The 22,741-nt window shown below is 46.5% G+C and overlaps 1 protein-coding gene across 1 annotated transcript in view; it reads left to right on the forward strand.

Moving 5' to 3' along the window:
• Positions 1 to 22,741, forward strand: part of CNTNAP2 (contactin associated protein 2) — a 1,382,004-nt gene that overhangs the window by 1,208,139 nt on the left and 151,124 nt on the right. The window contains exons 19-20 of the mRNA XM_055334793.1: positions 10,946 to 11,182; positions 19,556 to 19,689. Coding sequence (XP_055190768.1) covers positions 10,946 to 11,182; positions 19,556 to 19,689 — 371 coding nt within the window. The remainder of the gene's footprint in view (positions 1 to 10,945; positions 11,183 to 19,555; positions 19,690 to 22,741) is intronic.

Raw genomic sequence — 22,741 nt, forward strand, 5'->3', positions numbered from 1 at the left:
TCCAGTACTTCATATATTCTTTCCCCATTCAAGAAAGCAACTCCAGATGAGTTTCTTTAAATTACTCTGTTTATGTAATGTAATTACTCACATGAGTCCACCTTCCACTTGATGAGTGGCGCTCCAACTATCATGGTCAACCCACATTAAAGCCACCTGTACAGTGTGGCTAGTCTCCAAAGAGGCAGCACATTTGAGGATGATCTGTGTTGATTGAAGCAACGGGTCAGAGCTAGATTAGAACATGTCCACGCATCTCAAGGTTTACTTAACCCACTGGATAAAGGAGTCACATGGACAAAATGGGTAAGATAAGTAGCAATAATAAGCAAAGTCATAATCTGTGGTGCCATCTACCTTTCTTGGTCAAGGAAAATAACTTATGTCAAAAGATATGTACTGTTGGGGTGTCTCGGTGGCTCAGTCGGTTAAGTATCTGCCTTTGGCTCAGGTCAAGATCCTGGGATCCTAGGATCCGGCCTCAGTAGGTTCCATACTCAGTGGTGGGGTCTGCTTTTCCCTCCCCCTCTACTCCTCACCCCCATTCATCTCTCTCTCTCTCTCTCTCTCTCTCCCTCTTTCAAATAAATAAATAAATAAATAAATAAATAAATAAATAAATAAATAAATCTTTTTTAAAAGGTTATATCCCATTTTTATTGCAATGTTTAGCAAACGGAAATGGCTCTGGATTTTAGGAACTACATGTCAATGTCTCAAATCCATGATTTGTTGTTGTTGTTGCTGTTGTTGTTTACTCAATAGAAATCACCTTAATATAACAAAAGTTTATCGTAAGTAATTGGGCTGATTGTTCTTTTCGATTAACCTGTTAGCTGGTAGAAAAAAATAGAATTTATCACTTAAGGAGTCAATTGTGTTTTTATGTTTGTGAGTAGTAAACAATCAGTGGTCAGTGGTTACTTGGTAACTAATTTCCTTTTAAAATTTCCAAAGAAGAAAACTGGCAAACAAATCGTTTGTAGAATTCTGTGAAAACAGCTAGAACTTGCTTAAGTGTGGCTGGCAGAGAGGAAAGAGCATAGACTCTCAAGTCCAGAAAATCTGTATTTGACTGTCCCCTCCTGATTAGTGGGATAACTCTGGGCAAATTACTCCCCTAAGCCTCAGTTCCCTTATCTGTAAAAATAGGGACCTGATAACATCTATGTCAAAAGTGTTGCTGTTGAATAATTTATTAAATAGGATAATATATGAAAATTGTTTATTGTGACTGACACATAGCAGGAACCCCAGAGAAGCTCATTTCCTTATGGCGTGTAAATATGTATCTGGCTCCAAGTCAAAAGTGCACTCACTGAATCAACAAACTTTCCGTGAGTGCCTCTTCCCATTAGATCCTGGGGCTACCAGGATCACATAAGGGAATGAAAAGCAGCACTTGTCCTCAAGAGCCCTCAGAGTCCAGAATTCTATTTGGCTTGTCAGATCAGCGGAGCAAGCAAGAAAATTTGGGACATTTAGTGTTAAGTGAAGGACAAAGAAGAGACAACTTGCTACTTATCCACAGAATGAAGCGAAACCGCCTAGTATCTTGCAAAAGGCATAAAATATGTAATTAAGTAATTTTATAAATAAATAACCAAGCAAACAATGTGATTCCTAAAGGCAAGGGCTTCGTAGTGGACTCTGAAGTTAGCAGAGCAGAGGTGAAATGAGACGGGTGACTGGGTGACAACTTTATCCACTAATGCTCATCAAGCGAGTGACCAGTGTGGCCAAATAAGTTCCAGCTTGCTAAGCCAATAAAAAGAAGAAAAAGCAGTCAAGGGGCAGCCTGGGTGGCTCAGTCAGTTAAGTGTCTGCCTTTGGCTCAGGTCACAATCCCAGGATCGTGGGCTTGAGCCCTGCATCAGGCTCCCTGCTCAGCGGGGAGCTTGATTCTCCCTTTGTCTCTACCTGCCACTCCCCCTGCGTGTGCTGGCTTTCTCCCTCTGTCAAATAAATAAATAAAATCTTAAAAAAAAGAAAAAGGAAAAAATAAAATAAATTAAATAATAAAATAAAAATTAAGACCATCTGTTCAGTTGCAAATTATTCTGTGCTTTTAGATGTATTATTCTAAATGGATCTTATAACACTTTGATTAATGAACTGTTGTTGTAATTAATGACAATGGCTAAGTTGATGGAATGCCACCGCTCTCAAGAAGCCCACTTTACAAAGGGAATGAAACCGAGAAATGTCAACTGGGAAAGGTCAGGGCGAACCAACCAGATGAATATAGTGTTGGTATTAAAAAACAAAATTCAAATTCAGTTGAGCTCAATTCAATAAATATTCATTGTGTTTCTGCTGAAGGCCAGGGCCTGGCTAAGGTTACTCTTACCCTCAGAAGCCTCAGAAGCCCACATTTTAGTGAACTGCCAGATGCATAAACAAGGCTTTCAATTTCCAACCACCTCGCCCCTCTCTCTCCTCCTCCCTTTCCAGTATGAAAGAGGTGGGCCCCGCAATGCTGGGCTGCTGCTTTTAAGAAAAACACTTTCTACATAGAAATATATATATGCACGTGTCTACATGTAGCCTCACAGTGGCTTTCAAAATGATGTGTGTGCATACAAATATGTGTGTCTGGGTATATATTTTTCCAGAAATGGGAACATCATGGGATAATAGGATTATGTTAATGTTTATTTCCTCACTTCAGCTTGCTTTTAAACAGTTCAGGCAAATTGAACACCAACAAAAAATAAATTAAATAAATAAATAAATAAATAGTTCAGGAATTAGTATATAGTATACACTATCTATACTTCATATATACGTGAAGAAGCCTATATATCTATATATATATATAAACACACAAAAATGGTGAAGAAGCATATACATATATATGCATATATATATATATATAAACACAGAGAGAGAAATATAGTGAAATGTTAAAAGGTAGAGAATCTGGATATGGAGGATATGGTTCTTGGTGCTAGACTTGCCACTCTTCTGTAAATCTGAAATGCTTTCAAAGTGGACTGCTCTCCCAAAACTTTTAAGATGAAGTGACTCGAGACCCTCTGTAGCCTCCGTCCTGCCCTCTTTCCCAGCAGCAGGTCCTGGGCACCTGTCACCCCACATTTCACACCAAGTTCTACCCAACAACCTACAGCAGCAGCTCTCCGCCCCGGCCGCCCACTGCAGAAATCTGAGAAAACAGTGAAATATGCCAACGGGCTGACCTATTCCCAGACTGGTTAAATCAGTTTTTCTGGGAGTTTGCCTTAGGTATTAAAAAAATAATAATTAATTAATTTAAAAAAATAAAAAAAAGCACAGCCGAGGTCGAGAAGCTCTGACGTCATTTCTGGAACACCACTCTCCCTTGCCCTTGTTCACACTTCTCCCCACACTGCGAATGCCCTAGCCGCCCTGCGCATCCTGCACAGTCATATTTGCTGTCCCCTCCCTCATGAAGGAGACGAGACCTCCCCACAGGAAGAGGCGATCTCTCTCTCTTGCTATTTCTTTCAACTCTGTTGTTCTGGATCTCGCCCTGTATCCCAATGATGTGTTTATGTCCCAACCAACTGCCAGCTTCTTTAGGGAAAAGTCCCCATCACGTTTGCTTTTGTTATCCGCACGGGCCTGGCCATGGAGTGGGATTCCAAGACATGTTGACTAAATTAAAAGCAAACGAGGCTACACTTGTTTGTATAACTAAAGTCAGAAGAGAGCCAGGAGGGCACCGGAGGAGGAGCCTTTGCTACAGGTGACACTTAGGGAAGGAGGTGGCGCTGACACCTGCCGGGGACGCATGAATAGGGGCGAGAATGGAAGGGCGGACAGCCGGCTGGGAAGGAGGTACAAGTGCCACAAGCAAGTAAGGCAGCCTGGCCGGACCAGAGGCAGAGGACACAGGCACTGGGAGATGCGGCTGAGCAAGAAGCAGGTCCAGGTACTCAGGGTGATGAAGTGGAGGCAGCATCTAGCACTGAGCCAACGCACACTGAGCATCTCAGCGTTATCATTTCTGAGTTAATTAATTTGTATTATTTTTCCTTACATTTCTTTTTTTAAAATATTTTATTTATTTATTCATGAGACACAGAGAGAGGGGCAGAGACATAGGCAGAGACAGAAGCAGGCTCCATGCAGGGAGCCCGACGCGGGACTCGATCCCGGGACCCCAGGATCACGCCCTGAGCCCAAGGCAGGCGCTCAACTGCTGAGCCCCCCAGGGATCCCTCCTTAAACTTCTGATGGCCAAGTCATGATATCTGATTGAAACCACTAGCCATCTCCTCCAGAAAAAGGCATACACATTGTGCCTGCATTTTCAGAAGATTTGCAGATTCCCTGAACTATATCTAGTGACCACCTCCCCCCACCACACACACACACACACACACACACACACACACACGCCCAGTGATATTCTAAATTTTAAGAAAAAGGACGAAATTTCAGTTTAGAGGTGACGCACTCTCCTCTCACACCAATCCATGCACCAAACTGCAACCAGAATGATCTTTTAAAATCACAAATCAGATCATGTCACCTCTGCTTGAAACCCTCCAGAGTTATCTTTTACTTGTTATGCACAAAAAAAAAAAAAAAGTCCTCAAGATGCCACTGTCTTTCTGGACTCACTTCCTGTCATTCTCCGCTGAATTTTCCCCTTCCTACCTTTTTGGCCTTCCTTGCATTGGCCCTCAACACCCCCTCTTTCCCCGGGGCCTTTGCATTATGCTCTTTCTCCATTTTAGGATGCTTGCTCTGTCCCCAGTACCACTTACCTGATGCTTCTTCAATGATTGACTTCAATATCATTTACTCCTTGCTAAGCCTCTCAGAGCTTCCTGGCTCGCAGAAGGCACTTAATAAACACTTTAAAGGATGTATTTCCTAGCCAGAGGAAGATGTAGGTTCGGGGGCGAGGGGGGGGGATTTCTCTAAGATGGGAATGATTTAAGCCCACAGCGATTAAATGACCTGCCACACACCAGGGCCATAGAGCTGGTTGGCAGCAAAGCCAGGACTAAAGCCACACCTGTGGTTTCCTGCCCTCCACACATACACATTAATCCCTGACTGCCTGTGTCAGATGGAGCTCATTGCGACGGAGTCCTCTCTCTAGAGCAACTTCTAACCCGTCCACCACCATATTTTCCAGGGATGCTTGTTAACAGCATCAGGAGCACCCTGGAAATTCTGGATGCAAACTATCTTCCCACTTAAGACTCGAGCAAAGGTGTTCAGTGCTGTTGGCTCTTTAGTTCCAAGCAAGGAGGCCCCCTGACTCCTACACGGTCAATCCATAGATCATATACCTCATTGATGTGTTCAAATAACACACTTTACCTTTGTATCTCATGGGCAGCGCATGCCATTCAGGCTAAAACTTCAGAGATTTTCCCTTTGGTGTTTTTTCGCTCTCGTGCAGATTCAGATGCTTGAAGCTTATTACGTAGAACCTGACCTGCAAGTAACCTGGCCTTCAGAGAGAAGGGTGGGGAAGCGGTTACAAAAGACATGTACTCACCTGAGGAACCAGAGCAGGCCAAGGTGTACATTGACCCATCCTGGTCCAATGTTGTTAGTCCGAAACGATTATAGTCAATTGAAGGAAACATCAAACAAACTGAATAAAAAATTCAGGAGGGAAATTCAAAGAGGCACATTTGGAGAGAAAAAGCAGATTTTGCCAGTGTAAAGCCAGGAGAGGAACTGGTTGTAGTTCAGGCCGGCAGGGCCTTGGGGGTTCAACAGAAAACAAGTTAAAGCAGCGCCGGGCCTAATGCAGAAGCAGGACGTGTGCCAGGGGGTGCGGGCTGAGGTTTGCAGGATCAAGGGTCCACGGAATTTATTTAGCTTTTTCACTAGATGATGGATTAAAAAGTCAGCAATGGGAATGATCATTCTGGACAGTGGAAGTCCTTGGTGAAAAAGCTTCATGATCCTGAGACTGGGGTTCAGGTCTCCGTTTCCTGTAGTACAGTGTCTGCTCTGTGGCAGTTCTTCTTGGATTTTATAGAACTTCTTATAAAGTACAGAGCTTTTGGGGTCCAGGGTCCCGGGACAAGGCCAAAGAGAGCTGTGGAAGGCCGGAGGGAGTAAGCGGATATTACAAGGTTTGTTTACAGCAGAAGGGGCCTTTTCTTATGGACTGAATGTGTGTGTCCACCTGCCGCCCCCCCCCGAATTCCTGCATGAAACCCTTAACCCCCAAAATGACGATGCTTAGAGCTAGGGCTTTTGGAGGTAGTTAGGTTTAGATGAGGTCATGAGGGTGGGGCCCCCATGATGGGATTAGTGCCCTTGTGAGAAGAGGAAGAGACCGGAGATCTAGTTCCCTCTCCCTCCTTCTCTATCTTTTTCTCTCTCTCCCTCATCTCCCTCTTCTCTCCTCCTCCCTCTCTCTCTCCCCCTCCCTCTCTGCTACGTAAGAGGGAGTACACGTCTGTCTGCAACCCAGGAAGAGAGCCCACCCCAAAAAAAATCGGCTCGCGCCCCAGTCTTAGACTGAGAGCTTTCAGTATTGCGAAAAGAGACTTCTTTTTTTTCAAGCCACCCAGTTATGGTCAATAAATGTGTTTGCTTGAATGTCTGGGCCACTGACCAAGTGAGGTCATGTGCCAGAAGCAGTTGACACAGGCTGGGAGATCTTCTGTGAACATCTCCTCTCAGCTCCATATTTACTAATGTAAATGGCATTGGCATCAGTCATGGCGGGAGTGTTTACACCCTGGGAATTGGCGAGCTCTCTAAATCAGGGCCTTCTGTACACGCAGATCCAGCTATTTAGCACTTGCCAGCATACCACCGGCGTATCTAGACGAGACACTTGTGTGAGAAGGGTTTCCTGCAGTTCTCGTGTTCAGAATCAACCTTTTTCTGTTGTGGTTTCTATGTTGATCACTAATACAGGATGACACTCTTCGGTTCTCTTTCATTACCATCCAGAGTTATTCAGAATTTATGGGCTCTCCTGGCAAACCAACCATCACCTGGGGCATTGTTTCTATGGGGGAACATTTCCAAGTCACAAGTTACTGACTTTAAAATAAATGTTTGGGGGACACCTGGGTGGCTCAGCGGTTTAGCACCTGCCTTTGGCCCAGGACCTGATCCTGGAGTCCTGGGATTAAGTCCCATGTGGGGCTTCCTGCATGGGGCCTGCTTCTCCCTCTGCCTGTGTCTCTGCCTCTCTCTGTGTGTGTGTGTGTGTGTGTCTCATGAATAAATAAATAAAATCTTTAAAAATAAATAAATAAATGTTTGGAAAAGAGCCCATTTGTGAGTTAGGGACTTTGAATTCTGGGTCCTCATGGGGAAGTGAGAGAATGAAAAGACCCACATTGATTTTTTTTTTAATATAGCCTAAGTGAAAAGGGAAAAAGAAATGGAATGATTGAATGTGAGGAGGAAAAGATGAGGGGCAATTTAATAATGGGGGTGGGTACTAGCTGTTTGCCTTTCCACGGTAAGCGTCTCGGATTTGGCTAGATGAGTATTTTTATGGTATTATTCTGGGATGGACAGTTTGTGGATTTTATTCCAAACACTTGGCAGACTTCCTTTTGTCAATAAGGGGTCCATTCTGAGAACCAAGAAATGATTAGAACAAGGTTGCTCGTCTGCTTCCAGATTTCTGGCATCCTTACGATCCTGCATCTGCAGGTGGTGTTCTGTGGCTCGGGATTTTGAGAAACATGATATAACTCAACAAATCTCTTTTGTAACACATCTTAGGATAACGAGACTCCACATTTATCATTTTTTTCCTATCCAAAAACTGAATGTCCTAAAATGTAAGCTACCTCAGCCTAAAACCATAAATTAAACATTCTAAATCAATAATTTTTTATTATCCAATGAGGGAAAAGGTGTTATTTGGGGCTCGTTAAATTAGTGTTATTTTAGTCGTTCCTTCAGAAGGGATGGGAGTATTCCTTTCCTTAATGATATTACATATCTTGATTTAGCATTTCCTTAAAACCATCTGAAACAGTGAAATGACAGCTGTAAATCTGCCACTTCGAAGCTGAAATGGTTCACATCACTCCCAGGCCCTGGTTGAACAGTTGGTTTATGATGTGGTTTCAGAATAACACTTTTGAGCCTGGTATTTTCCTTCCTCCAAAACTGACACGAATCCATAAAGCTTTTTAACGATGACTCTCAAATATACCAAAAGTGTTCTCTGTGGCATATTTTTTTGGTTTGTTGAAATAAAATCCTTAGCTTTCTGAATTCCTCCTCATAATCTGCCTTGGAAGGATAGTCACCGCTTGAGCTGCAAGACGCATCGTATCTCCCCTTGACAGGACTGCTAGCTATCTGCTTCGCCAGGTGCGCTGTCCTGCCTCAGCTTTGGCTCCCAGGGTCTCAAACTCCTGCGTGCACGAGCATCGCCTGGGGAATCTGCTGTGCATGGTCCTGTGCATTGTCAGGACCCTCTGGCCTGGATTCTGGAGCTAAGGCTTGGGGACCAGCGTTTGAACAGAGAAACGTCATCAGGGACTACGTTCAGCCCACTCTCTGGAAGTGCGGTGACCGGAGACATTCCGGCTCAGGGAAGCCCAGGTTCTTGCTGGCGATGGACGGCATCTGTAACCGGGGTGCCGGGGCCTCCACGGCTCTACTGCTTCCTCAGCCTCTGCTGCCCAGAACCTCTCCATAGGCCCAGATCCTTCATGCCTTGATCTTCAGTGTCAAGTGCCACATACGTTTCTCTCTTCCTTTCTGTCTGCCCCTGGTTTGTTCAAACTCTCTGGCCTTGATCTTGAGCCCTCCTCTCACCCCCTGCTCCCTCCAGGCACCATTTCCCACCTCTCCTCTCCTGCGTGGCCCCACGTAATGACCCTTCATACTCAGGGAGAACTTTTCTGTGGCAAAGTGAACCCCTTGGGATGTCTGCTGCAGGTGACCTGCCTGGCCTGCTCTCTTTGACTGTCCCCCACCGGCCCCTACAATCCATCACAGCAGCTGGCCTATGAACATCCATCTGTCCCACTAGGCTCTGAACTGTCGAAGGCAGGGATCACCTCCTTTTCCTTCATTGTCTCCCCATTGCCCAACCTAAAATGTAGTGGGGGAACTAATGAGTCTTGCATAAACAACTGACATTGTAAAAAGAGTATATGACTTTCCCCTGAGGCACGATGCCTCTGATCGCACTGTCTCCGTCTCCACACCAAGTGCTGATGCTTCTCCATCAACTAGACAGAGAGTTGGTCTCCCTTCACCTTTCCACAGCTACTGCCTCTGGCTCTTTTGGTCCCCTGTTCCATGTCTTTTACCCCAGATGTCCTCCTTGGTCCCTAAAGACAGGGCTGATGCTCCTCATATTCCCTGGTCCTGCATTTAGATGCCTGATAGTCTAAATCCTCTAGATGGAGAGCTTCTTGGGAGCAGGGATGGTCAACTCAGCACCCAGCAGAGTGCCTGGCACCCCTATGCTACTCAATAGATGTTTGCTAAAAGCATGGGAAAACCAACTCAAGATCCTCCAGGTGTGAGATGGGGGTTCTTATTACATTACCTGCTAAGGAAACTGCTGTAACAGTCACCAAAAGGATTTCAAACTGTTGACGTGTCTCTTCTCATGCCCAGGGTGGCGGCCTCTGACATCCCAGCGAGTCGTTCAGTGACTAGCGTGGGTTAAGTACTGCCTAATTCTGTATTTCCCATCACAGGTGCTTATGGCATTTTGAGCAAACCAGTTGTTAATTATGTAAGACAGTGTCACACATTGCAGATTGTTTAACAGGTTAACAGATTGGTTAGCAGGTTAGCACAGCCCAGATTCACACCAACAGGTGTCTGACTCCAGACCCTGATTCACTACTCTCTGCCGACTCTGTTCTGGATATATGTAACAAGGACAGACTTCCAAATTTCTAGGTGTAAAAAAATCCTTTTGGAATTTGTCCTCTTCCATTAATGACAATGTAAAGCTGTGTTTCACAAAATACCTTCTGAATAGGGCTAATCTAGTGGATGTCAAATGTTGTAAGCATAAAGCATTGCACAAAAATGAGGTCTGAGAAACGCTTCCAGAAGGACACCTGCAGAGGGCAAGACAGTTACAAGGAAGACAGAACAAAGCTTGATAGGGAAACAGCCTTTCGTGGTGAGCTCGGAGGTGATTTTGGAACACTGGGGACCAAGCAATGGGACAATCAACAGAGGACCTGGTCTGCCAGGAAGTGATTAGGAACCAATTAGCAATGATTAGGCCATCAACAGAGACCATGAAGGGTCAGTGACTCTTCTTCTAATTTAATAATAATAATAATAGGTACAATTTACTTCTGCTGATCATTTCACATGATCCTTTATTGTCTCCTTTTCACATATAAAATACTGAGGGCAAAAGCAGCAGGTTAAGTAAATTCCCATAAAGCCACGCAGCTAATTAATGAGTGGTCATATTTGAACCCAGCTCTCTCTAATTTCACATCTTATGATTTTAGGCACTGTGCCCAAAGCGTCCCAGGACTTCCTCAGGGTTCTGTCAAGGGCTTTCCTGTGGGAACCTGTGTGAGCATCCGAACAACTCTAGTCTCACAGAGGAAGCCCATGAGCTCCTTAAATTGGTGTTTGTGTGATAGTACTGCCTCTATTTTCAGGGCGCCTCTTCAACCTAACTTGGTTATTTGGCCTAACTACCACCCATGAAAATTCCCTCTGGTATGATGTAAGCTTCTTAACTTTTATTAATCTATTTTTTAATTTACAGCTCTCCATACTGGATTAAGTGACTTTTTTTCTTTTTTGATAGATAATCCATGTTGAGGAAATAAGGGCCATCTCTATAGAGAGTAGCCCAATCTGATCCCCCCTCCTGGAGTCAGGACCTGCCTTCCATGACCTGAAGCTATGGCAAAATTAACGGTCTACCTGAGTTTAGATTCTTGGCCAGATCAGCATCTGATTTGCCCTCATTTTTCAATTTTCTCTGCCCTTTTCTTTTCAACAGATGTTGGTGCGTTTTTTGAAGAGGGGATGTGGCTACGGTATAACTTCCAGGCACCGGTAGTCGGTGCCAAGGAACCGGGCAGCAGAGCAGAGAGCTCCCCTGAGCAGCAGAACGCCCCTCCCGACCTGGCCCATGAGAGCATCCGCTTCAGCTTCAGCACCACCAAGGCGCCCTGCATTCTCCTCTACGTCAGTTCTTTCACCACAGACTTCTTGGCAGTTCTCATCAAACCCGCTGGTAAGGACAAGGATGCCTGGGCTCCGCTGCTTAATGTTGGGTGAACAGAATGTTCTAGAAAGTCTGGATTGCTCTTGTCTTGTCCTTTATTCTCCACAGGATGTTGAGCAAGTCATCCAATGTCTTTGAACCTCATTTCCCTACATGAGAGCCAAGAAAGCAACTTGTCAGTTGAGTGCCTTCTAGCAATGTGTCATAGTAGTAATGTTGCTAAGGCACGTCAAGTTCTTTATGGGGAGCGTATTACATGAATATGAGATTGTTCCATATGTATAATGATGATTTTTTGCTCCTGTCAAATAAATACATGTGCTGCTGTACTAAATAGAGATGAGCTCTGAAGTAGTAAAATTAATGTAATATAAATCAATGAGTTCTCCTGATTTATGATAACGTATCAGTAGGTTCCTACAAAACATATGTAACTTTCAATAGAAATTGAAAACCAGAGATGTTTTCATTCCTAAACCCTCTCAGAATTTTAGATCCATAAAATATATCCCTGGCATAAGGCTTGCTGAAAGCAGGAGCATATGTACACTTGTAATGTCTGGGACCATGTTGATCTCCAAATCTGCATGGAGCCCGAGCAAGATTGAAATGGGCCTCTTGTGAGAATATTCAAGTGTGCTCATGACCTCTGGGAAGAGTCCAAGCGGTCCTGAGACACATGAACATCTCAGACACTGAAGGGGCCATTCCTCTCAGAAGACTCGAATTCTGAGACACTTGAAAATTCTAAGGTTGCCTTTTCACAAATAAGAATACCGTAGGGTTATCAGGGAGCAAATCTCTGTCACTCAGTTCCCAGAGAGATTACACGGGCTGAGAGTGTGGAGACAGCCTCTCTCCTTGCCCACACCTTCTTGCTCTGCACTGATTATTCCGGCGGGGTCGCTTCTTAAAGATCAAGATTATCTTCCATGGGAGCAGAGATTATTATTATGAACCCAGGTCAGCCTGTGTTTTAAAACATAGTAAATTCTTAAACTACTGTGGTCAATTCACTGTTGGTTAAAAAGATTGAGGGCTGGGTTGGGGCGGGGGGGCGGGGCGGGGAGGCGTGGATATTTCCTAAGATTTTCCCTTTCAGTAATTATTTCTAAAGAAATAAGCCAAAAATCAGGCGAAGATGCGGCATGACAATGTTCCCCTCAGTGTTATTTATAAAAATCAGCATTAGGAAGGACCTAGATGTTCAACTGTAGTAAAATGGTTAGTAAAAGAGGGTAATATTCCATTTTAAGGAATATTACGTATCCATTAAGAATAATATTATGGAGAGCAATGGGGAAAATAGTATGGAGAAAAAATGATGTAATACAATGTTAAGCCAAAAAAGAAAAAAGGAGAGAAAGAAAGAAAAGAAAAGAAAAGAAAAGAAAAGAAGAAAAGAAAGGAAAGAAAAAAGAAAAGAAGGAAAGAGAAAGAAAGGAAAGATAGAAGCTTGACTATACAATATCATCTTGGATTTGTGAAAAATATGGATAGGAAACAAAAAACAATAATATGAACACAAAGTGCCTCTTGTCTGTCGATCTGCTTTTCCTGAGCAATACTTTTATAAATGTCAAATTCTCACAATGAGCAAGCAACTCTGTTGTCATCAGAAAGGGTAATGACTAAGATCAATGAGGAAGCAGAAGATGAAAGGACATAACCCCTGCTTTCCAGAAGTTCATGAGTTGAGTGTATTTCTCCTGGATCAGGTCAATTGATTTTTAACCCACTGATGTTCTCCACCCACAAGCCCCAGACTCTCGGGGCCCCGGAGGCGACTCTTACATAGGGCTTGTCAAGACATCATGAACACGCGCCGGGAGATGCTGTTTTGTCTACCCCTTGAGTCCCTGCCACACTAAAATTCAGTCCCCAATCCTATATCAATGACTCACATTCCCATAACCCACGGCCGTCCTTGTGTGCGCTCATGCTGGTGTTTGCGGACATTGACCGTGTGCAAGGGTTTAGAGTAATCAGTTCCATATCGGTGCTGCCATTTATTGATGCCTGAAGGTGTGCTGTGTTGCACATGCATTAATTCCTATGAGCCACACAACTACGAGGTCGGTATCATCCTTTATCCCCTGTCAACAGATGATACAACTCAAGTATGGAGAGGTTAAGTGGCTTGCACTCTCAGCTGGCGATGGCCACACCAGGATTTCTACGCTCAGGTGTCTGATTCCAGGCCCCGAGACCTCCACCACCCTCTCCGTGGGGCGGAGAGCTCTAGTGCACTCTCCGTGCGTTGGGAAAGCATGACCAGTGGGTTTCTTCCTAATCTTGCAAGGCCATCTTCGAACTGCTGTTTAAAAATTTGTTTTTTTTTTCACACTTCGAAGACGGTATTTTTGTTTCACTGCTATTTAAAGTTAGAAAATTCTGAAGGAAAAAATCAATAAGGACTGTGCCAAAATATCAGGAAAAAAATTTAAAAACCTGAAAGTCTTAACTAAATGCCCTGACATCCCTCAAACTTGACATGTTGAAAGCATGTTACCATCCCTGGGTCCCCAAAACTAGCCCCTTCTCCAGACGCTCTGCTTCCGACTGTGCTGCCCCCCCCCCCCCCCCCGCCAACCCTGAGATACCTGAATTCCCAAGCACCACGCGGTGTCATTCTTAAATGCTTAAATGCTCCATCCCCCTCCTTTTGCGAGCCACCCAGGCAAACAAGTCCTGCAGATTCTTCACACCATGTCCCTCGGGGGTATCTGTTTCCTTCCCCCCTGCTAGTCTGTGGCAACGTCTTTGAATTCACTGCCTCCAACCTCATTCAGGCCCTGGCAGGCAGAGAAGATCATTGCATCTGGAATGGTATTTGAGTAAATGGACGAGGTCGTGTTTGGGAGGCCACCAACCTGGGGGCTCCAGCAGCCTGGCCTGCGGAGGGGAGCCCAGCTCCGGGCACCCATTCTTCCTTCAGAGGATAGCAGTGCACCCCAGCACATCCGGGGGGCTCTGACCCACCCCACTCCCTGCTCGCTGTGACCCGCCACAGCCTTCATCATACACAGTGTCCCTCATCATGGATCAGTAGGGCCCACCGCCCCCCCCCCGCCCCCCGCCCCGCGAAGGGCAGGAGAAAGCCCAAATCCCACAACCTGCCAGTCGAGACCACAGGGCTCTGGGCTGAGAGCTTCCAGTGTAGAACCAGAATGTCTGTGTTTGAATCTGCTTCTGCCTTTTGTGCGGGTTGTGGGATGGCGATCGTGGACATCAGCCCCAAGCCCCGTGCCTTGTTCTGTAAAACAGGGCCTCCCTCGTGGGGTGTCATGAAAATGGAATGAGGCAGTAAGTGTGAAGCATTACCCTATCCCTATGCAGTCTGCAGTCCAGGTAGGTGTTGGCAGTTACTACCGTCCACAGCCCACGGATTTAATCTGCATCTGGCCATTTGACCTACATCCAGTGCCACACGTCGCAGCTCTTCCTCACGGCCCCCCAAGCGCGTGTGACACCTGCACCCTTGCCCACCGGGCCCCCTTACCTGGAGGAGCTCCATCTTCCTCTGGGCTCTAACACCTGCCTTTCACTCTAGAGCCAAGTCAAGTCTCACCTCCTTGCCGTGACTTCCCCTTACCTGAGACTCTCGTTATACTTATTTTCAATGTCATGTGTCTGGCACTCGGTGTGCCGTCTTGTTATCTGTCTTTGTTATAAATACGCCCTGTCTTCCCAGCGAGATGAGAAGCCCCCAGCACTACATCTCCTGCCTACATGAGGTGCCCCCTAAGTGTTTGCTGATGGTAATGATGATGGCCAGGAGAGAATCAATCTGCTAAGCATGTTATTTGCTGCAGCCAATAAACGAGCAGTCCCTTATAACTGCTTTAATTCACTTGGGAGATGCACCGGAGATGCAGAAGTGAAGTATTTTTCCATTTTAATAATATTTTATATTAATGGAAAATATTAATATCCTCCCTACCATCATTTAGTGCTTCTCTTGTACTATTATTTGAAAGGAATACATATATCATTTAAATGTTATTATTCAAGAAGATTGCCATTACTGTTTATGGATATCCCCTACCTATAAATTTCACGTTCCAACTCGTCTGTTTTCTCAAAGCAAATCATTTCCGTCGCCATTAAGTGAGGCAGTCACAGAAATTTTAAATCATATTTACAAAGAAAGAAAGCCAGAAAAGAGAAAAAAAATCATGGAAACAGCTTAAGACTGATTTTAATGAGCTGGGGAACGTAAGGGGACCAATGACAAAGACAGTAGGGAGGAAAATAATCTGGGTTTTTGCCTAATTACTAGTTCCTCAAACCGCTAACCCTCAAAGGCAGGGCCTGGCCTTTCTTCTCTTTGTACCCCAAGGACCAGACACAGGGGGTTGGAGGTGGGTGTGTGTCCTAGAGGTGGACTCTGCACTCCTGATAGCCAGGCAGACAGCGCACTTTCAGGCCTTGAAAACTCGGATTCACCAGTGCTTTTCATATTCTGAAGAAATGAGTAAATAAACGATGAATGAATACAGCTGGCTGTGATTTTACGTGGTCCAAGCACAAGAAGTAGAGCGTAACAACTCAAGACAGTCAGTATGTTCTACTGCACGTAGCCGAGCAACTGTCTCCTCTCCCCCCTGTTCAGGTCCAAATAATAGACTGTTTTTAATGCTATTAGGGTAAAGGGGGAAAAGATAGGGTAAAGCGCTGAGGGGTGGGGCGAGAAGCAGCTCAGAAAACGGGAGCAGCGTATTCAAAGGTCCTGGGGTAGAAAGGAGAATCATATTTTCTGGGGCATAACAGAAGGCCAAGGCAGCTTGATGTAAAAAGCGAGAGAGTAAATGGCGTCATTGGAAAATAACGCATCGGGCAGAGCTCAGATCAGACAAGGCATCTTCTGTTATATTAGGAATGTGTGTCTTCATTCTATGAACAACTGGAAGGCTTTGAAGAGTTTTTAGTGAACCAGTGAAATCGTCAATCATGCATTTTCAAGAAATCTCTCTGCAACAATAAAAGGCACAGAAGCAGGGAGACCATTTCATTCATTCAACATTTATTCAGCACCTACCAGGTATCAGGCATTATTCTAGGAATTAGGAATAAAGTACACGGGATCCCTGGGTGGCGCAGCGGTTTGGCGCCTGCCTTTGGCCCAGGGTGCGATCCTGAAGTCCCGGGATCGAGTCCCGTGTGGGGCTTCCACGTGGAGCCTGCTTCTCCCTCCTCCTGTGTCTCTGCCTCTCTCTGTCTCTACGTCTATCATGAAAAAATAAATGGATAAATCTTTTTTTAAAAAAAAAAGGAATAAAGTACAGAGAACGTAAACAAAAACTATTACTCTCATGGGGGGAAAAGGGGCAGAAAAGAGAGGAGCTGGCCAAAGCAAAGGAGTGGGTCAATTCTTTTAACTAGGAAATCACAGAAATAATCACTAGGAAGACATTTGAGCAGGTTTGGGGTCAGCCATGCAGAGAACTGAGGAACGAGCATCATAGACAGAAGAGCCAGCAAGGGCAAAGGTCCTGAGGCAGCAACATGTTGGCTTCTAAAGAACCAGCAAGGAGGCTACTGTGGACTGGTGAGGAGTGAGCGAGGAGGAGAAAAAGAGATTATGTCAGAGATACTAGGGGAAGATCATATAGGGCCTGGTGAGCCATTAGGAAGACTTGGATTTTTACTCTGGTCGTGATAGGAAGCTGTGGAGGGTTCCGAGCAGAGGAGCACTATGTCTGCCCTCTGAGAAGGGACCGGGGAGTGGGGGCAGAGGCTGGGTTGGGGCAGCGGAGCTGGGGCAATGGCAGAAGCAAGGAAGCTTGTTAGTATGGAGGTGAGTCCAGCAATCCAGGCAAATGACGCCGGTGGCTTGATCCAGGGGGTAGAAATGGAGGTGATGAGGAAAAGGAGTGTCAGGGTGTGTTTTAAAGGAAGAACCGCGGAGATTTGCCAGCAGATCGCGTGTGTAATACAGGAGGGACAGGGGAGGCAGGGCTTCCGGCAGGAACAGGCTGGAGGCTGAAGTTAGGCATTAACTGAAATGTGGAAAATTGAGACGGAAAACTGTCTGGGGGGAAGAGCAAGAGTTTTGCGTGGTGTCTGAAGTGCCAGTGAGACCTCCCCTGGGATGGGATTGGTGGTGAGGGAGAGCAGAGAAAGAAGGGGCTCAGCTAACAGTGCAATGAGGCCAAGGGATCCCAGGGCGGCTCAGCGGCTGAGCATCAGCCTTGGGCCCAGGGCGTGACCCCGGGGGCCTGGGATCGAGTCCCACGTCGGGCTCCCTGCATGGGGTCTGCTTCTCCCTCGGCCTGGGTCTCTGCCTCTCTCTGTGTGTCTCTCATGAATAAATACATAAAATCTTCAAAAGAAAGAAAAGGAAGGAAGGAAGGAAGGAAGGAAGGAAGGAAGGAAGGAAGGAAGGAAGGAAGGCAAGAGGCCAAGAGGGTTATTGCTAAGGAGAAACTGATTCGGATCAGGTGATCCAGACAGAAGATGACGCAGGTGAAGCTCAAGTGGTGGCCGTCAGGCCCCCGATGCCACGTGGTCAGCACAGAGTCACCAAGTTGAGCCAGCTCTGCCTGGAGCTGCATCCCCCAGGAGGAGGGAGGGCTCCCCGGGGTCCCCACAAGCTCCCCCCCAACCACCAGGGGACACCTGTGCCTACAGAGATGCAGGACGGGCCGTGAATTCACACTCACCCAGGAGGGGAAAAGCAGCAGCGCTTGGTCGAAATGCTGTAAGCAAACCCATCTAGGATAAAACACTATAGGGTCAAACTCAAAAGCAGGGACAGTTCGTCAAATTTGTCCAGAGAGCGAAATCAGGCCACACAGTTAGTTCTTGATTAATCTAATGCGCGCTGCTGGCAGGTCCGGGCACGCGGTGGAATAGTTGAGCCACGGTGGCTGCGCGCCGGAGGGCAGCGTTCCAGAAACCTCGCATTCAGTCCTGTGTATGTGGATACGCAAGGGCACGATGGATTTCGGGGAAAAGACACCGGCCAAATAGTCACAGTAGTTCTCTCTGGACGGTGGGATTTCCGGGGACTTTCTTTCTCTTTTTCTTTTTCTTTTCCTTCATTTCCAAGAAATCTGGATAATCTAGAAATGATTTCAAATCATTTCTAAGTTTTGATTATCGTGTTTTATTTCATGACTTGCCAATCAGGCTCTCCGCGTCGTTCCTCCGGGAGGCAATGGAAAGAGGCAGCAGAGACCCCGGTGAGACGATCTAGAGCCGGTCAAACCCTGGCTGGACGGCAGGCTTTGGTCTTTAAGCTGTGGGATGTCGGAAGCTGTGAACATGAAGAATCCAATTTGGGTTAAAAAAAATGAGAAAAATGAGATTAAAAAATTGATGTCTCCAAAAACAAAAAAAAAATTGATGTCTCAAAGAATCATAAATAAGAAACACAAGATATGTTTGCTGTGCAGATTAATGAACAGCGGGCTCTAGAATATTATATTAGTCTTTTCGAATATTATCTGTCATTGCTGGGGGGAGACAAGCAAGATGGAGAGAAAAACAGGGTGATTTGTCCGAGGCAAAGTGAGCCAGACCTGAGGGCCAGTGAGAACCCGGGGTCCCGGGATGCCCATCTTTCCTTTGATGTGCATCCGGATTGATGCAATCTCTAACCTAGAATAAAATTCATCGCTTTGTTTTCTTGGCCTCAGTGAAGCCACCCCAAATCCCATGTACTTCTCTTTTGTAAATTATGTTTATTTTTAATATTGTATGCTCATGATTCTTTTATACGCCGAATGTCGCACTTTGCTGGTGGCGGGAGACCATCCCTGCGTCCTGCATTTATTTTTTATTTCACGTAGTATTTTGTCGCTCTGCCGGCGTCTCCATAGTCCTATGCTGTGTGTGTCCCCATCATCCTTCCCAGGCTCGGTCCCCGCTCGGATCATTTATACCATTTGCTGCTTCAGCTTTGAGATGATGGTCACTGATGGCCCCCGGTTGGGGGACTATGAACTCCTGCGTGCCTGAGGCTTTTAACCCTGTGGTTTGGCTTGTGCCATCGACCTAGGGAGTCAGAACTCAGAAGAGCCACGGTATGGGCAGACAGCAAAACAGGCCAGCCTGAGCAACGGGGGTGAGAGAAGTGACATGGAGATGAAACCTAGCGGCACCTGGGTGGCTCAGCGGGTCGAGCACCTGTGTTCGGCTCAGGTCATGATCCCGGGGCCCTGGGATCGAGCCCCACGTTGGGCTCCCTGCTCAGTGGGGACCCTGCTTCTCCCTCTCCCTCCATCCCTCACCCTCACTGAGTTCTCTCTCTCTCTCTCCCTCTCCTCTCTCTCTCTCAAGTAAATAAATAAAATCTCCAAAAAAATAAAATAAAATACAATGAAATGAAACCTAGAGCAAACAAATTACAGAGTCTCTTTTCTTTCCCTTCCGTAGGAAGCTTACAGATTCGGTACAACCTGGGCGGTACCAGAGAACCGTACAACATTGACGCAGACCACAGGAACATGGCCAACGGACAACCCCACAGTGTCAACATCACCCGGCACGAGAGGACCGTCATTCTCAAGGTATATACCTGTGTGCATCGCTTGTATGGGAGACGGTTTTATGATCCCTGTCCTCGGTTATACTTGGCCACTGGTTATGGTTGGGGTGGTTGGCTTGGTATGATTGGGGTGGTTGGCTTGGTATGATTGGGGTGGTTGGCTTGGTATCATTGGGGTGGTTGGGTTGATATGTTTGGGGTGGTTGGCTTGGTATCATTGGGGTGGTTGGGTTGGTATGGTTGGGGTGGTTGACTTGGTATCATTGGGGTGGTTGGGTGGTCACGCTTTCTCCTACAAATTCTTGATCAGCCAAGTAGAAGGGCGTGTAGATATAGAAGGAAAGACAACGATGGAGTTAACAGCAAAGACATCTCTTAGGGAAAAGGTAGACTAAATGTGCCCTATGTATATTTTTGCCTTGCTGCTTCGCGTCCACACGTCTATCAATAGACTGGTTGACAGGCACTGAGGAGGGCCCTTGATGGGATGAGCACTGGGTGTTATGCTCTATGTTGGCAAATTGCACTCAAATAAAAAAAAAAATCGACTGGTTTTATCTGTCACACCATCCTCTCTTCTCCGTGCTCTCAGATGTCTGGAGCTTATCATGCTTCCCAGCGAAGGCTATTTTGGTTTATCTGACCTACTTCTTTCACTTACTTCAACACAATATGAATTAAACTGTGGTTGGGGTTTTGTTTGGGTTTGTTTTTGTTTCTGGTTTTTTTTTTTAATTTTTGTTTTTGTTTTGTTTTGTTTTTGTTTTTGTTTGTCTCTGTGGATGGATGCTCTGCCTGAAAAAAAAAAATAATCCTTAAAACACAGACCTGCCCCAGAACCTCACTCTGGTTGTAGGCTTTTCGGCACACGAAGGCATGGTTTTATGATGACCGTCAGATTTTATTGCCGATTCATTGATGGACCCTACCCCCCACCACTGATTTTCACAGTGGAGGAGCCAGCCTGAGAGGCCCCATGAATAAAACAGAGTGAGGAAGTCTCCCTGGGAACTAAGCCAAGAGATCAAGGATGGGAACTCTCCGTGCATTCTCTAGAAGGAGCGCAAAATAGACACCTGTCAGGAAAAAGAACAGCAGGGGGATACGGTTTTGTCAGCAGAGTGGAGTGTCATTTGGAAGGGGTCCAGCGGCCACTCAGACCTCATTCGGGTTCGGCTGGTTGACGTGTGAAGTTCGGGCCGCAAAGCAAAGGCACAAGTCCCGTCGGGTTTTGAGCGCCGGTGGATGTCAGATTCATAACTTGATACGGAGTTTGCGCTTGGCCTTTAGCAGGAGATGCTAGAGGGTACTTTGAGGACGGGTCTCTCCTTAGAAAATGCCAATGCGCAGTTACGGTGTCTTGTGCCATCAATCAAAGACGTGTAAATAAGGTGACCCCGCGGAGGTGGGCAGAGTCCCTGAGCCTAGCACGGTGCCCGGCTCATCTCAGAAGCTGCAGGTTATTTCCTGAGCAAACCAAGCCCGTCGTGAACCCTAACTCAAGGTTTATTCAGGAACGCCACTAAGGCCCGGATTGGTACAGTTTATATCGTTACAGGATGAGGATGGTTTTATGGCATTTTTTCAACCTTGTGTTCATTGGCTTTCAATTAGGAACAGTCTCTTGTCTTAACCCATCTGTCACCTCTTGCGTAGTGGCGTCTCTTACCATTGCAGCATCACAGAATGATGTTAAAAGTTTTTTAAAAAGCTCAACAGTCAGCTTTCAGGGCAGTAGACTGCAGGAGACCCACCTGAGCTGTGGAGCCTTGCAGGGCTCACTCTCCCCGTCTCCAGGAAAAACGCTCGGTGTGTCAGAACAGGGCCTCACGGGTGGGGAGCTGCAGGCAAAGAGGAGGGTCGGGTGAGTGTGGGTTGGGGACAGAGCTCATAGAGCCATTTCCAGGTATATTTCCCAAAATGAAGTCCGGAGTAAAGGTAGGTAAGGAAGGGCAGTCCTTCTGGCACATTCTGCAAACTGGGATTCTTCAGAACTAACCAGCAACCTGCCTTTTTTTAAAAGGTTTTATGTATTTATTTGACAGGGGGGCGGAGAGAGAACACATGCACCCACGTTGGGGGCAGGGGAGCAGAGCAGACTCCGCACTGAGCAGAGAGCCCCTCGAGGGGCCCGATCACAGGACCTCAGGGATCGTGACCTGAGCCGAAGGCAGACGCTTCACCTGCTGAGCCCCCCAGGTGCCCCCTAACCAGCAACCATGTAAGAACAAAAATCAGCTCAACCAGAGCCACCACCTGCCACAGAATTAGAAATTGCCCTGAAGATGGGGAGAGGATTGGCTATTTTAGGAACCTGGGGCTTTTGAGGCATGGAAAGCCCTAGAAGTCTGGATAGTGGAGGGGCCAGAGAACTGCAGAGAGTCCAGGAGCCTGAGGAGGGCTTGGGGGAGAGTCTAGCTCTATTGCTCAGAGTTCTTTTGGTTGCAAATGATGGAAAACTGATTCCAAATTCATTTGCAGGGAGAATTCTTAGCATAGGTCACAGAATTTAAGAAAGGGCTAACTACAGTTTGGGAGGAAAGCCCAGGGGACCTGGAGGATCACAACAAAGACCAGAGCCTGTTGCCCCCTGCCATAGCCCCCTCTCCTCTCCGTGCTCCCCTCCCTCCTCCCTGCCTCCCTCCCTCTAGTACCTCTGCTGGTCCACCCCTCGCCCAGGGCTGGAGTGACCCCTCTTCCCGCAGCCTCCCCCTTTTCCAAGTCATGGATCACAGGCACTGGAGCACGGGGCTGAGAAGAAAGTCTGGGAAAAGGCTCAGGCTTTTGCAGAAGAAAGTCTCTTGGTTCTCATTTCAAAACCTCAGAGAAGGTCTGTGACTGGCCTGGCCTGGGTTATGTGCTGCCCTGTTGGGAAAAGGGAGAACAATGACTGGCAGCCCCAGTCAGATGCGGAGAGCGGGGAGCTGGGGAGAGTCCTCCACAAGAGTAGGAACACGGTTCCAGAAGAAAGAGACACGAGAGGTGTGAACACAATGGCGGCGCAAGCCTTCGAGGCTAGGAACAGCCTGGAAGCGGGGAGCACTCCAAAGACACAGATGGAATTCTGCTGGAGG

The sequence above is a fragment of the Nyctereutes procyonoides genome, unplaced genomic scaffold, assembly GCF_905146905.1.
Source record: "Nyctereutes procyonoides isolate TBG_1078 unplaced genomic scaffold, NYPRO_anot_genome, whole genome shotgun sequence".
Lineage (NCBI taxonomy): Eukaryota > Metazoa > Chordata > Mammalia > Carnivora > Canidae > Nyctereutes > Nyctereutes procyonoides.